Genomic DNA, 15,442 nt, shown 5'->3' on the forward strand with positions numbered 1-15,442 from the left:
TCCAGAGGCTTTCGCGTGCGTCTTTCATGCCTTTCTTTTTCTGCTCGCATTCGCCCGCCTCCGCTGCGCAGCTCATTATCACTGTCTTCATCCCACTCCTCTTTCTCTGTTTATCCACTCGTGCCTCTTGGCTGCGAGGAACACAGCTGGGAGAGGTCAGGGGCTCTGTGTGTTGGTCGCTAATGATGGCGGCGCAGGAGAGGGAGCGCAGTAGAAGACAATGATCACTGCTGCCAGAAGGGGAAGAGCACATGTGCTGTGGCAAGGCAAGACGAAGGGGGAGGGGAAGGGGCCCAATGACCGAGGCATCGAACACGAGCGATGCCGCATCTGGAGGCGCACCGCCACAAGCGTATATATTTTCCTCCCCTTCCTCTTCTGTCCTTGGTTGTGGTTGCCATGATGTTGTGGTGGCTGTGGCGGCGGGCAGCCACAGATGTCGGTGATGACTTGGCGTTGTTGTTTGCGATGCACCAACCCCAACGTCGGTGGCGGCGCAAGCGGGATGGCACCGGGATGCAGGGGGAAGTCGCACAAAGCGGGCGAGTCGATCGCCCACGCTTGCTGTGGGTGAGCGGAGGCAAAAGGGAAGGGAGGAGGGGGCGCGAGACACATCCTGCCCCTTTCTTCTGGTATCATGAATTGTTCCTTCCCACCAGAAGAGCACATGAAGTGTGCAGCTGCTCCCCCCTCGTTGTGTGCAGCGTAGAGAATGGGAAGTGAGGAGGAAGTGGGGAGGGGGGGGGCAGGGCATTGTCTGTATGATTGCTCGCATGAGATATACATGCATCTTCTCTCGGCACTATGTAGTGATCCCTGTTTCTCTGCCCTCGCATAACTGTGGCACCAACGCTCACTGAATGTGAACTGTGCACACCCTCCTTGCACCAACCACCACCGGACCTCTTCCCTGCCACCCCGCCCTGGTCCATCCCAAGCGTCGCGAACTATGCCACACGAGTGGCCACCGCTACCTTAGTCATACTGAGCACAGATTGCTATTTCCCTTCTCTCTACTCGCCTCTCTCACCTTCGTCGTCCCTTCTTAATCTTTCATATTGTTTTCCTTGCGCCAAGTTCGCCGCTACACCGTCCTGCTCGGCATACGTTCCCCCCCCCCTCCCCACACACACACACACACACACAGACACACCCACACAGCATCAAACAACCCTAAAGCGCGATTGTCTCAACACGATAGCCGGTGTTGCGCCGATCCCTTCTCCTCAACTCCGTCCCCCTCTTTCCTCTTCGTCACTCTATTTCTTGCAGCATCCCTTCCACCGGATGGCTGCGTGCGCCTATGTTTCTCTCGTTCTCAATACCCATCGAAGAGGAACGGCGTCGTCCGTAGCATAACTTATCCTCATCAAAAAAAAACCCTCTCTCTTCTGTGACTTATTAGGCGCAGCTCTCTGTCCAGTGAGCGCTACTGTGCTCCTGGGTTGTACCGCTTACCAGCACTCACATAACGAAGCAGAACGGATGGAGTGTTGCTTGTGCGCGCGTTCATGGTGTTTGTCTTGACACAAACCTCTTCGATTGCTTCATTGCCTCTCCTTCTCCGCTTTCAGTGTAGCACTGTGCGTGGCGTGGGTGTGCTGATGTGAGGGCTCCTCTTGGTATATTCGCTTGATGTTTCGCTCTTGTAGACTTCTCTTTTCTTCTCTTGTGCGTTGATGAAGTTGTGCGTGCGCCATCATCTTTCTCGTCATCTCCGTTTTGCTTTATCCGCCCATCTCTCTCCCTCTCCCTCTTTCTCTCTCTTACACACCCACAGACACACTCCATCCTCTCTCCTCAGCTCGCTTGACGTTGTGTCTTGCGTCGCCTCACTCTTCTATTTCCTGTGCGTCTTGTATAGCACAGCCACACCATACTGGACCACAGCGCATCACTGTTGCGCTGCTGAGCTGCTGCACGCCTCTTCCCTCGCTTTTGTGCGCGCACGCGCGCGTGCCGCCTCACTTCCCCCATCTTGCCGCACCACTGCCCACACGTTGTGGCTGCAAACTTCAAGCGCACCCGCTTCCTCCCCTTCTCGCTTCTGCTAACCAGTGCGCCATCTTCTCCGCGTTCCTCAGTGTTAAGCGATCTGTGCCTCCCTGTCTGCCTCCGGGTATCATGTGAACTCGACTTCCCCTCAGCGAGATTACACAACGGACCATAGCATGATTCGTGGTGCTTCGCTGATCCTGCGGGCGGCCCCGGCCCCCATGCATAATCGCCAGGTTCCATCTCTGCCCGGTAACGCGTCGCTCAGGGATCACGACCCTGAGGTGCACCAGCTCATTCGCAAGGAGATGCGTCGGCAGATAGAAGGGCTAGAGCTGATAGCGTCGGAGAACTTTACTTCCCGCGCGGTGCTCGACTGCCTCGGGTCTATCCTAACGAACAAATACGCCGAGGGTCTTCCTGGAAACCGCTACTACGGCGGCACGGAGGTCGTGGATGAGGTCGAGAACCTGTGCAGGCGGCGTGCACTTGCAGCGTTCGATCTGAATGCATCCATCTGGGGCGTCAACGTGCAGCTGTACAGCGGCTCACCTGCCAACCTGGCCGTCTACACTGCACTGCTGCGTCCGCATGACCGCTTGATGGGCCTCGACCTGCCGGCAGGCGGCCACCTCACCCACGGCTTCCAGACCGCAAGGAAGCGCATCTCGGCCTCCTCAATTTTCTTCGAGAGCCTCCCGTACTCCATCACGCCGGAGGGCCTCATCGACTACGATCAGCTAGCGTACCTGGCGAATGTGTACAAGCCACGACTCATCATTGCCGGCGGCTCCGCCTACCCGCGCGACTGGGACTACAAGCGCTACCGTGAAATCTGTGACAGCGTAGGGGCCTACTTCATGGTGGACATGTCCCACTTTTCCGGCCTGGTCGCCGCCCGGGAGCACAACAACCCGTTCGAGTATGCCGATGTCGTGACCACCACCACCCACAAGACGCTACGCGGGCCTCGGTCTGGCATGATCTTCTTCAAGAGGGAGATAAAGCAGAACAAGGCCAGCGTGAACGTGGAGGAGGCCATCAACAACGCCGTCTTCCCTGCGCTGCAGGGCGGCCCACACATCCACCAGATTGCCGGTGTGGCTACGCAGCTGAAGGAAGTCGCGTCTCCGGAGTGGCGTGCCTACGCAAAGCAGGTGAAGGCGAACGCCAAGGCCCTTGCTGCTGCCCTGACAGAGAGTGGAGAGGCACTCGTCAGCGGAGGCACCGACAATCATCTTCTCCTCTGGAACCTCAACCCGCATGGCATCACCGGCTCCAAGGTGGAGAAGCTGCTCGACATGGCCCACATCACGGTCAACAAGAACACTATCGTTGGCGACAAGAGCGCACAGGCACCGTACGGCATACGCCTTGGCACGCCAGCCCTCACCACGCGCGGCTTCCAGGAGAAGGACTTCAAGCAGGTTGCCCAGTTCCTTATTCGCTCGGTGCACCTCTCCAAGGAGGTGCAGAAGTCCGCTGGTTCTATGAAGCTTGCTGATTTCGTGAAGGCTGCCGAGACCTCGACGGCGTTGCAAGAGATGGCGGAGGAGGTGAAGGCGTATGCGCGTCAGTATCCGTACCCCGGTCTGGAGAGCGCCTATCCTATCCAGTAGCGCACCTCGAGTACTGAGGCGGGAGTGGGAGGAGATTGCAGTAAGAAAGCTGCGGGTGTGAGCATGAGCGAGAGAGGAGGAGATGAATGTGTGCGCTGCGTGACAGAAGGTTTGCGTGGCTTTGCGTCTCTTCTGCCTGTGGTAGTGGTGGTGATGGGCGCGCGGGTGAGTACGGCTAAAGACTTGTATTTGAACCGATGCACACAGTGCAGAGTTCAGCTACGGGGACTCAAGCGCACAGCGATCGACCGGGGTGACAATGCAGGGAGAGTGAGGGGAGGGAGGAGGGTGTCCGCAAACGTGTGGCGCCTTGGGCGGGAGTTTCGTGCCCTCACCCCCTTTCAACCAAACGGCCTTGCGATGCCCTCCTCCATCGCTCCCCCCACAATGCCTCGCTTTTTTGAAGTTTCCCTGTGCGTCTTTGTGCGTGTGCGGGCCTGCACCTCGGTGCTGCGGAGACTGAGAGGTGAAGCACGAACGTGCCTGTTGAAGAGCTCGTGTTCACCCCCTTCTCCTTCCTTACCCCTTTCCCGCTCCGTCTCTTCCTCTCGCTCGTTCGTTCAACCGAGCACGACAGCGTTGTGGCTGTTTTAGTCTTTGTCTTTGGCACCGCAGTGGGGTACTGCCGGCTTCACTTCCACCGCACCGACCCTCGTGTGTTACCTCTCCCCCCCACCCCACAGGCAATTTCACGTGAATGACCACACGCGAAGTGCTGTGAGAGAAGAAGGGAGGACATCTCTTCAGCGCATGATAAAGTCACACAGCGTGAAGGCGAAAACTGCAAAGAGGTGAATCCGTAACTCCATCAGCGACTCCCCTCCTCCAATAGGCAACGTACCGATCCGTGCCATTGCTAGCGAGGGTCTCCGAGCGGCAAGGCGACCCAAGACAACCGCTTTGGCGTGTGCGTGTGTGTGTGTGCGCGCTTGCATCGGTGAGTGAGCACAAACTCAAGCGTACGCCCACCCACATCCCCCCTCTCTCTCCTTTTCACATTGTCTCTCTCTCTCTCTCTATGCGAGTGCGTACCAGCTTGTACTTTTCTCATCAAATACACGGGTAAAGCAGCGACGGGAAAAGTACACGGCGATAACAAACTATAGGCATAAGGCGTGGGTGTGCCACCCACACTAACACCCTCTCTCACTACTTCTCCTTGTCTCTGCCGGCGTGTGGGCGTCGCTGTCCCCCTTCGCCTCGCACTTCCTCCCCCACTTTTCACTGCCGTCTTGATGCTCTTTTCCTCTTCTCCCTTTTCCCTTCGTTTGTCTCCTTCAAGATGCGCTTCTTTTCCTCCAAGCAGAAGGTCTACACGACCGACACGGCCCCCGTTAACACCTCGGAGGATGTCGGGGTGGAGGGAAAGCGATACCCAACCCACGCGCTGGGCCGGTTCATCGTCAAATACCCCGTCCTGCTACTGCTGACCCTCACACTGCCGTTTGTTTTCTTTGTGATCGGGTGCGTGAGAATTCAGTCAGACCTGTCCTACTCGCTGGATGACTACCAGATCCGCTCCACTGTCGCCGTACGGCGGGACGCGTTGAAGGTGAACGGCGTGCTTGATGCCTGGACGCTCTCCCTCTCCGGTGCATCCTGGCTGTCAGATAGCATTGACGTATCCCACCCACGGTCTTTAGTGCAGGACACGGTGGAGCTGCGCGCTATTATCAACCTTCAAGACCTCATGACGTACGCAGCGGAGGTGAACTGGTCACCCGAAACACGTGATGCCTACGCCAACATGCTGCACCCAAACATCTTCAGCACCTATCGTGCAGCGGAGGAGCACGTCACGCGGCTGGACGGGTATGAGGGAGTGTGCTTCACAAACGACCTGCGCAATGCCCAAGTCAACAGCATCTACCCCACATGCACGCCTGTCTCGAGCGTGACGCAGTATGTCTATCCATCTTGGACCGGGCTGGAGTGGTTTATGAACGGCAGCGGGACTGTCTACCAGCTGGACTACATGCAGCGCCTCTTCGCGAATCCGAGCCACAGGTGGTTCTTCGACAGCAACTTCTCGACTCTGAATCAGAAGGCACTGCAGCTGCGCTCGCAGTACACGTTTGCGGCGTCGCGGTGGGAGTCGAAGGCTGCGTACCGGGAGCGAATGAGGAAGTTCTTGCCTGGTGCAATGAACTTCATTAACACCGGACAGGCTGCTGCGCTGCCGTTCGTGGACTTCTACCTTGGCGGCGGATCGTCGCAGGAGATCCTGCTGGAGATCGCTGGGAAGCAGGAGGGGTACAAGGTGGGCGTTGCTGCGGTGATCTGCTTCTTGCTGAGCTGGTGGCACTGCGGGACGTTTATTCTCGGTCTGTACACGATTGCCGAGGTCATGTTTGCGTACATGGCTGCCGTTGGCATCTACACGCTGATCTACGGGGCGCTGCCGCTGACGACGTACTCTGGAATCATCTGGGTGATGACGTTCTGCATGCACGGGACGCTGAGCTTCTACGACATGTTTGTGTTCAGCGGTATCATGGCGACGAAGGGGCGACGGAACAACCTGAGCTTGGCGCAGCGGCTGTGCTTCACGATGCAGCGCGTCTCTGTTGGCGTGTGGATCGCGGACGTGCTTGCGCTGGTTATTTTCGCCCTCAACACGACGTCGCTGTTCAGCTCTGTGAAGCAGTTCAGCATATTCATGATGATCGCGCTGCTGTGGAACATGTACTGCATCGCGCTGCCCACACCTGCATTGATTGTTGTGCACCACTTGTACTTCTCGAACAAGCGGCGCAGCCTGCAGAGGCAGAACGACGTGGTAACCGAGACACTGCTTGGGTGTCGGCGGTCTGGGCACCTTATGCGTGTGCTGAGGGCTGTGCAGGACAACATTGCCGATGACGAGCGTGCGTACAGGATGAACGAGGACCTGTTTCACAAGCATATCTACAAGAACGGCGGGGTCAGCAGGATTCGATACGGTGGTCCGCTGGACTTTGTGCGACAACAGGTGCGTGAGGGACGCGACACGATCCTTGCTGCGCGGCGCGACGTCACTGGCGCTCTGCACAAGGTGAGGAAGACGAAGGACCAGGTTGTGAACGGCATCGACATGAATGGCGGCATGGTGCTGCCTTCATTCGAGCTACAGGATTTTCTGCAGATCGGGGATGCGAACCCGCTTGAGGAGGAGGTTGGTGTGGGCGCCGACCGACTGCCGCTGTTCTACAACGCGCGCATGGTGTTTCCATCGGACCTGGTCCACATCCCCGCAGTGTATGTGGAGCGCAGTGCAGCGTGCTGGAGTGGCATGTGTGATGCGCTGGGGCTAGATTCGCACAACAGCTGCGGAGAGGTCATCCCGCCGCGCGTGCGCGACCTGAAGCGGGAAAGCATCAGTGCTGTTGAGGCGAACGCGTTTGCCGATCGGTGGCGCGAGGTTGGCATGCGAATGGGCGTGGAGACGACCTCGAACAACCGCAACGCTGAGCTAGTGCCACTTGTGGTGCGAAGCGCGGTGCGCGCACAGGACCCGACAATGTTGGTGAACACATGTGCGAGGGTCAGTGGTGACACTACGAATGGCGGTGCTGCGGCTGGTGCTGGAACGGAGGCTTCGCCACGCGCGACTGGCGGGCCGTCCGGAATGGGTCTTAGGAAGCTGCGCTACCGGTGGGCGCACCGCACAGATTTGCGGCGTGCGCGGTGCTGCGGGGTGTTTGGGCGCGTCATGGGCGAGACGGCTGAGCAGCGGATGCGGCGTCTGATGGCGCGCAAGGTGAAGCGCGAGGGCTACTCTCTCTTTGAGCGCTTCCTACTGCACTACTACCTGCCGGCAATCTATTGTGCGCGGTACGCACTGCTCGCGCTGCTGCTGGTGCTGTTCATTGTGGTGTGCGTGTTGGGTTCTCGCATTACTGCAGCCGGACTGCCCAATACGCTCTTGGCGGATCAAGGCAACATTGCGAACACGTTCGCAGAGATGGGGGACACCTTTGGCCAGCGTGGCAGCTGCACGTTCTGTGGCCCGTACTACCGGTCGCCGCAGGACTACCGCCAGGCAACAGTCACAGACATCACCGCATGCTCGGCTGAGTATGATGTGCAGATGAACCTGTACGCAGATAGCTGCGGTGTGTGCAACGGGACGAGTGCGTGTGTGGACTGCGCTGGCACTGCACACGGTACAGCGGCGCTGGATGACTGCGGCGGGTGCACTGTTGCTGAGTTGTCGGGTGCTGCGAAGTGCACATGCCCTGTGACGCGTGACTGCCAGTACTGCGCGTGGGCGCTGGACAAGGGCAACACTGGTGGCGGATCGTGCAGCATGACATGCAATGCGAGCACGTGCGGGAGCAACGGCGGGTGTGATCAATACAGCGGGACGTGCGTCTGCCATGCAGGCTTCACGGGAGCCACGTGCGGCGAGTGCGAGGCATGGCTGCTGCCGATTACGTGGAACTCGGCGTGCACGCTGGAGTGCAGCGCGTCGATGAATTCTGCGGCCTGCAGCTGCAATGTGAGCAGCGGGCGGTGCCAGACGTGTCCAGCGGGGACGCGCGGGTACGACTGCTCATGGCCGTCGGTGGACTGCGGTGTGCACGGGATGTTCAACCCTGCGACGGCGGCGTGCACGTGCTCGAGCGGGTGGACGGGGACGTACTGTAATGTGTCGACCGTGTGCAGCGGACGCGGCGTTCTGCTGTCTGCTGCGGACTCACCCACCGGGTCCGAAATGTGCGGCTGCGTGGGGCACTGGCGAGGTGGAACGTGTCAGCTGTGCGACTGCATGAACGGTGGAATGTGTAACACGGTGATGGGGCAGTGCGAGTGCGTAGGCGCCTTTACGGGGCCGCGGTGCGAGACGTGTGCTGCGAACTGTACGCTGCGTGGCACGTGTCCTGACGTCTTGACGCCAAACTACGCGCTGTGGAATGTGCGCACCTGCATCGTTAATGCGTGCACTGAGTCTGATGTACAGTCGGAGTCCTTGTGCCCTGCCTGCGCACCGACACAGGTGGTGCCGGCTGGCGAGTGCAGCGCGGTGTCTAAGGAGTTGTGCATGGCTATGCCGGATTGTTGGTGGTATGTGCACGACAACGTTGTGCCGTACTGCGGCATAGCGCGGCAGCTGAGTGACTTCACGGCGCTCAGCTGCACGTGCCGGTACCCGAAGGTCTGGTCCGGCCCGACGTGTGGGTACTGTCCTGCGCCGCCTGGTGCGACATGCCTGGACGATGGAACAGTACTGGGGTGTAACAGGTTGGCATACACATCGCTGAGTTCCGTCGTGGGCATCGATGCATGCAACGTGTGCGGCGGCGATGGCCTGTGCCGTGGCTGCGATGGCGTTCCTGGAAGCGGCGCGACGTACGATGCGTGCGGCGTGTGCGGTGGCAACAACACGTGCAGTGGCGCGATGACGGCAGTGCCACTGTACGTGGACTACTTATTCGACCTCACGAAGGTGCCGCAGATCCTCAACAACGCGACGTGGTGCAAGGCGGTAGCGGTCATTGCTGCAAACATCCGACAATCCAACAGCACTGCCTCACAGACGAGGACCGTGTTGGAGGACTACCTCGCTGACAACGCGAACTATGAGCTGACATCTCTCCACGACTTTTACAACTATGCCAAGGGGAACGGTCGGCTGAGCGAGACAGTCTTCATGCTCAACTATAACGCGGAACCACTGCAGCTGCAGCAAATACTCTACCGCGTAGAGAGCACACTCGCCAACAGCCAGAGTTCACCTTTGCGGGCGGTGGCGGCGTACAACTGGATATCTCGGTATCTCATCACCCCCTTTCAACCCCTTGCTCAGGCAAGTGGTGTCACTGTGTACTACACATCGACCCTGTTCCAGCCGGCAGTGGCGAGGGTTGGCGCACTGCAGAGCCTGTGGTTCGCGGTTGGCATCGGGCTGGCGGTGTCGTTTGTATTCCTGCTCGTGTACTACGTGAGCCTGACGACAGCGGTGGCGGCAACGATGGTGGCGGCGATTGTGTGCTTTGGGTCGCTGACGGTGTGCAAGGTCCTCGACTGGGAGGTGGACGCTGTACTGCAGGTGTGCATCAGCTGCACGGTGCCAATCGGTGTGGAGTACGTTGTGCACTTCTGCAGCGGGTACTTTGACTACCTGCAAACGACAACGTCGCACCTGTTTGCGCGCGACGTGACGCGGCGGACTGCTGTGCAGGGCGCGCTACTGCGGTCTGCACCTGCTGTGTGCACGTCTGCTGTATGCGTGATCGCTGTGTCGATCATGTTTGGAGTGTCGAACCTTTTGCCATTGCGGCGCGCGGGGCAGGTGAGTGTCATACTGCATCTGCTGCTGCTGCTTGCCGGTATGCTCTTCACTGGCGCCGTTGCTGTACTGGGGCCGATGAAGGTGTTTCAGCACTGGACGATCTCCACTGCAATTTGCATTGTGTGTGCCGCGGTCGCTGCGCTTGCGGTGCTGATCATGTACAGCGTGAATGGGGTGCTCGGGCCACACGGCAACATGATCCTGACGCGCTGAGGTGCGTGATACGGCGGATGTAGGTTGCATGAAGTGGGCGACGGAGAAGAAAGAGGAGCAGCAGAGGCCCTCTAACACGACTCCTTTGTCCGAGGCCTTCTGCTCTCGCGAATTTTGGTTTAGCGCCACCTTTGCGCTTCTGCCTCGTAGCGATGTTTAGTCCCTGCGCCTGTCGGCTGACCTACCCCCTCATGCCCCTCGTCAGTGTTTTCACGCGTTGTCGCACCGTCGTTCCTCTACAACCCCAACGGCGCGCGCAGCGGGGGGGGGGTGATTATATTGTTGTGTGCGTGTGCGCGTGCATTAGAAGTGTATCTGTCCATGCTTGCCGCCTTTAGCTCCGCTGTGTGATCCTCTGCTCATCTCCACTGCCTCCTACTTACTTTCTTCGGCAGGTCCTTTTCATTTTTACATCGGTTTCGCTTGTGTATGCTCTCCGATCGTGTGGCTAAGTATGTGTCTACTGCTGTGTACCGCTTCTCTCACCGTCTCTCTCTCTCTTCCCCTATGTGTGTGTGTGCAGTTTTCTTTCCTCAGCATTTGACTTTTCGTGTTTCTCATTGACGCTCGTGCCCGTAAGAGTGCTCTTTTAGGGCATTCATGTTTGTGTAGCTGCCTTCGCATGTGCATATATATATATATACACACACACACATCCCTGTAGATACATATATATTCCTTTCGTCTGCGGTCGTGTCAGCATGTGCCCCTCTCTGTGAGTACGTTGGAATAGGTGGGGGACGTTTGTGTCTCCTCATCTCGACTGCCCTTTACCCTGCATCCTTTTCCTTTGACTTTTCACTTATCCCTCGCTCGAGAGACGTGTACGGCTTGCCATCACTACTATCCGTGCCATCTCCCCCCTCCCTCCCCATCCGGTCGCTTTCCCTGCATCCGAGCATTGCTTTTCCTCTCTCCAGCGGCCAGCAGTAGGCGCAGATCGGAAGAGGAGGACCAGGGGAGGACAGCGGGGGATTCGGTGGCGACCCTTGCATCGTCTCGTCAGGCAGGCAGCTGTGCAGTGTGTCCTCGTGTGCGCTTTTCTTTGCCTTTTCCAACTTCTTGCCTTAATGAAAATTGCGGCAACTTCCTACATTGTTCTTCTTTACTCGCGTATTACATGTGCTCCTCGATGACGGACGGAGCGGGGAAGGGGGAGGGGCACCTCAGCACGTGGCATCCCCGGGGTCCAGTGCCCCCTGCTATGTGTATGTGTATGTGTGTGTGTGTGTGTGTGTGTGTGTGTGCGGGCGGACGCCAAGCAGCCTCCCCCCCTCCCCCATCCCGGCCGATGCTAGACCACTTCTGGGGGTGACAGGGTCAGGTGCCCACGACGTGGGGAAGGCCAGCGCGATGCATCGCCACTGATGCCGGCGGGTCAGGCTGTGGCGCGTGCCTGTGGCTGCTTCGCAGCAGGCGATGGGCCTGGAAAGAGGCCCGCTGTCGAGTGGCGTGTGGCTCCTGCTCCATGGCAGCGAGTGGCGACGTCGATAAGGAGCGATAGAGGCTCTCCCTTCTGCGCTGTGCTTTCCCCGTCTCGCAGAGGCGACTGCGCCGATACTCCCAAGGCGCACATCGCACTGGAGTGTGAAGGGCGGCACTGCGGGCTGCGCTTTTTCTGATGTGTGTCTCTTCCGCTGTTCTTCCGCGTTGTGCGTATGTCGCCTCGTCGTTCAGTGCAGAGAAGGACCAGAAAAGAAACGCGCAAAGAAATGTGTGTGACACTGTAACGGCTCAACTGGCGTGTCTGTGCGCCAAGATGTACTTCACAACTCATCCACCAAGACGCACACCCACACCCTCACACTCACACTCACAGGCATACACGATTCAAAGCAGCTGTCGGTGCACCTCGACTTGCATTGCCAGCCGTTTGCCCCGAGAGCCGCAAACTCTTGTGCCGAGCGCGTGACCTCCTGTAAGCGAGCGTGCGCAGAATGGGCATGGCTGCAAGCCGTCGACCCCACAGGTGTCTCCAAGTGGCGCGTCTGTCTTATATGGGCGTGAAGAGGAGATCCGCCTGAAGGCGCGTGTTTTTACCACGCGGTGTCCGGGTGGGTGAGGCGAAATGAGATCTCTTGCGCCGTCTCCTCCCCCCCCCCTGTTTCGTCGCAGGCCCGTTTCATCGTAATCCAGGCAGCATAGAAAGATGCGTTCGTGTCGCCGTCTCCCTTCTGCAGGCGCTTCGGCACTTTTCTCCCCCGCCCCGCCCCGCCCAACTAAAGACTCCTTCTGTCTATACGAAAACGCCTCAGCAACACCACAGCGCAGACGCCAGCGGTTCCCACTGCCCCACCCCACTCCCTCCAGCTCACGCCGGTGCTACAACTGCTCAGTCACCACAGCGAACAGACCTCCATTCAGCTGTCGCTTGTGCCCACGCGAAGCGGGTGAACACGCTGATACCGACGCTGATGCCGTTCATACACCCACACCCACACACACGAATATTTCGAGGACTGGTGCTAGCACAAGGATCCTCTTTGCTTGCCTTCATACCTCTATAGATAGCCATAGACCAACATCAACTTACGCTTGCACACGTCGAGAGGGAGAGGAGGAGGAAGGACTCTCCAGGGATTCCTCTACGCACTCGCACTTGACCCGGAGGCTGCGGCGTGCAGTTGTTCTCCACAGGGAGTGGGGGCGAGGGGGATGGGGCCATCATGAATCCACAGGACATCCGCGACGACCCGGCGCTACCGCAGCCGACGGCAGAGGTGGCTCCGGTGCTGGAGGTGGATGCCGATGGCGTTCGTGTGCGTGAGGCAGTGCACCTGTTCCTTAGCCGTCTCATCGACCCCGTTCTCCGTGCAAATTCAAGCCTCTCTGTCCCAGCAACTTCTGCTGGCGATGACATCTCTGGCACGCACGCATCCCTCCACTACGTAGTCACTCAGTTGGAGCGCATCAGCACGTCAACTAGCTGGTCGACGTGCGTGGTTCGCTGGGCAGATTTCCTCCGCTTTGACGAGGACGCCGCAGCGGTGCTAGAGTCAGATTTCCAGCGCTTCTCCCCGTTCATTAACGAGGCCCTTCATCAAGTCCTCCTGCAGTACTACGGCGAGGAGTATGCAAACCGCGGCAAGTGCTACCCCAGTCTCGTGTTCTCGAACGTGCCGCGGTGTTTGACGATTCGTTCATTGCGGGCGTCGTTGGTAGGACAACTGTGCGCTATCAGGGGTGTTGTGACGCGTACGTCGCAAGTGCGGCCGGAGCTGCTCGTTGGCGTGTTCCGCTGCAGCGACTGCGGCACAGAGAGCCTGCCCATTGAGCAGCAGTTTCACTACACCGAGCCGCCCACCTGCCGCAACACCCAGTGCGAGAACAAGAACAAATTTCAGCTGATTCCAAATCACCCATCCACACGCTTTGGCGACTGGCAGAAGCTGCGCATGCAGGAGGACGCAAACAACATCCCTGCTGGATGCATGCCGCGCACAATGGAGGTGATTGTCCGCGCCGACGCTGTGGAAGTGGCGAAGCCTGGCGACCGCATTCTCGCCATTGGATGCGCCATTGTCGTGCCGGAGGTGGCGAAACTGTTCAACCTGGCCAATCGGCGTGAGGTGCAGCGGCAGCTGACGGGTGGCCAGCGGGCGCAGCAGGACGCGCAGACGGATATGGAAGGCGCCACCGGGTTGCGCGCGCTCGGCGTACGAGACCTAAACTACCGCATGTGCTTTCTTGCCACCACCATTACGGATGCCACGGGCGACGACCGCAAGATGACGCACGCAGTGAAGGAGGCGACAGATGGGGCGGCGGAACGGGAGGAGGTGATACTCACCCCCGCCGAGCGTCAGCGGGTGTATCAGATGCGTCGGCACGACAGCCTGTTGAAGGCGCTCACGTCCTGCATCGCGCCGAACGTGTTCAAGCACGATGTCGTGAAGCTGGGGCTGCTTCTTCAGATGGTCGGCGGGGTCTCTAAAACGACGATCGAGCGTATTACCCTGCGGGGCGACATTAATGTCTGCATTGTTGGTGACCCGTCCACGGCCAAGTCACAGTTTCTCAAGTGGGTCTCAGCGAATATGCCACGTGGTGTCTACACAAGCGGCAAGGCGTCCACAGCCAGCGGTCTGACGGCGACGGTGACGCGGGACGCCGACACGGGCGAACGCACAATCGAGGCTGGCGCCCTCATGCTCAGTGACCGCGGGATCTGTTGCATCGACGAGTTTGACAAGATGGAGATGAAGGACCAGGTAGCAATTCACGAGGCCATGGAGCAGCAGACCATCTCCATCGCAAAGGCTGGTATCAAGGCGACGCTGAACGCGAAAACATCGCTGCTGGCTGCGCTGAACCCAATAGGTGGCAAGTACGACCGTCGCCGCCCTCTGCAGAGGAATATCGCCATGACGGCGCCCATCATGTCGCGCTTTGACCTCATGTTTGTCATCGTTGACGACTCTGGTGATGATGCCGACTTTGCCATTGCGAATCAGCTGCTGCGACTGCACCGCTTTGGTGGTGCGGCAGTGCGTCCGCCCTTCACTACGGAGGACTTCCAGCTGTACCTTCGCTACGCACGTTCACTGACGCCGCGCCTCACACCTGAGGCGTCACAGCTCATCGTGGCCGCTTACCGCGATATGCGGCTGCAGGACTCGCTTTCCAACCGCAGCAAGGTGTACCGCGTGACAACACGTTTGCTGGAGAGCATGATCCGGCTGTCCGAGGCAACTGCGAAGATTTACATGAGCGAGGAGGTGCGCGCTACTCACGTAGAGGTGGCGCTGGAGCTAATGCGGCAGTCCCTCTCTACACTCGATATGACGGAGGTGGAGCTGGTGGGCGGCCCCGCCGACGACACTCCTCTCGAGGAGCAGGAGGGCGTCGTCAAGCAAGAGCCAGAGGCCGCGCGTGGCAGCGCGTCCGCCTCCTCACTTGCAGCTGGTCATGGTGCCAATAAGGGCCGCGTCGGCGGTGACGGTGCGGGTGCAGACGGTCAGGCATGCGTCGCTGACGAGCCGACCTCGGCGTCCTCAGCCGCGGCTGCTGCTCCCCGGCGGAAGGTAAGCATCAAGGCTGATCACTACTTTGCTATTGTGAACCGACTTGTGGCGCACCTCAAGTCCCTCGGTGATGACGCCGCCCCGACGCGGCAGGAGTTGGTGACATGGTACCTGGAGCAGGTCAAGACGCTGAATAGGCCGCTGCTAGAGGCAGAGCTGCGGTATGTCAACCTCGTTCTCTCGAAGCTGGTCAAAGAGGGAAAGCTGCTGGAGGTGGACGTGCGTGAGGGAGACCCGCCACGCGTGTATTTGGACCCCAACTTCAACCCCGATGTGACGCAGTGATTCCGTTGGTAGAGGGGAGCTAAAGGGAGTAC

The 15,442-nt window shown here is 59.1% G+C and overlaps 3 protein-coding genes across 3 annotated transcripts; all 3 read left to right on the forward strand.

The window, feature by feature from the left end:
• Positions 1 to 2,216: 2,216 nt before the first annotated feature.
• SHMT-L (serine hydroxymethyltransferase (SHMT-L)) lies at positions 2,217 to 3,614 on the forward strand (the record flags this gene model as incomplete). Its single annotated transcript, XM_001566234.1, has 1 exon — positions 2,217 to 3,614. The coding sequence occupies one exon, from the start codon at positions 2,217 to 2,219 to the stop codon at positions 3,612 to 3,614; it is 1,398 nt and encodes a 465-aa protein (XP_001566284.1).
• A 1,282-nt stretch (positions 3,615 to 4,896) lies between these two features.
• On the forward strand, positions 4,897 to 10,101 carry LBRM_28_2570 (subtilisin-like serine peptidase; the record flags this gene model as incomplete). The annotated part of the gene is made up of 1 exon (XM_001566235.2): positions 4,897 to 10,101. The coding sequence occupies one exon, from the start codon at positions 4,897 to 4,899 to the stop codon at positions 10,099 to 10,101; it is 5,205 nt and encodes a 1,734-aa protein (XP_001566285.2).
• A 2,666-nt stretch (positions 10,102 to 12,767) lies between these two features.
• Positions 12,768 to 15,410, forward strand: LBRM_28_2580 (putative DNA replication licensing factor; the record flags this gene model as incomplete). The annotated part of the gene is made up of 1 exon (XM_001566236.2): positions 12,768 to 15,410. The coding sequence occupies one exon, from the start codon at positions 12,768 to 12,770 to the stop codon at positions 15,408 to 15,410; it is 2,643 nt and encodes an 880-aa protein (XP_001566286.1).
• Positions 15,411 to 15,442: the final 32 nt, after the last annotated feature.

The sequence above is a fragment of the Leishmania braziliensis genome, chromosome 28, assembly GCF_000002845.2.
Source record: "Leishmania braziliensis MHOM/BR/75/M2904 complete genome, chromosome 28".
Lineage (NCBI taxonomy): Eukaryota > Euglenozoa > Kinetoplastea > Trypanosomatida > Trypanosomatidae > Leishmania > Leishmania braziliensis.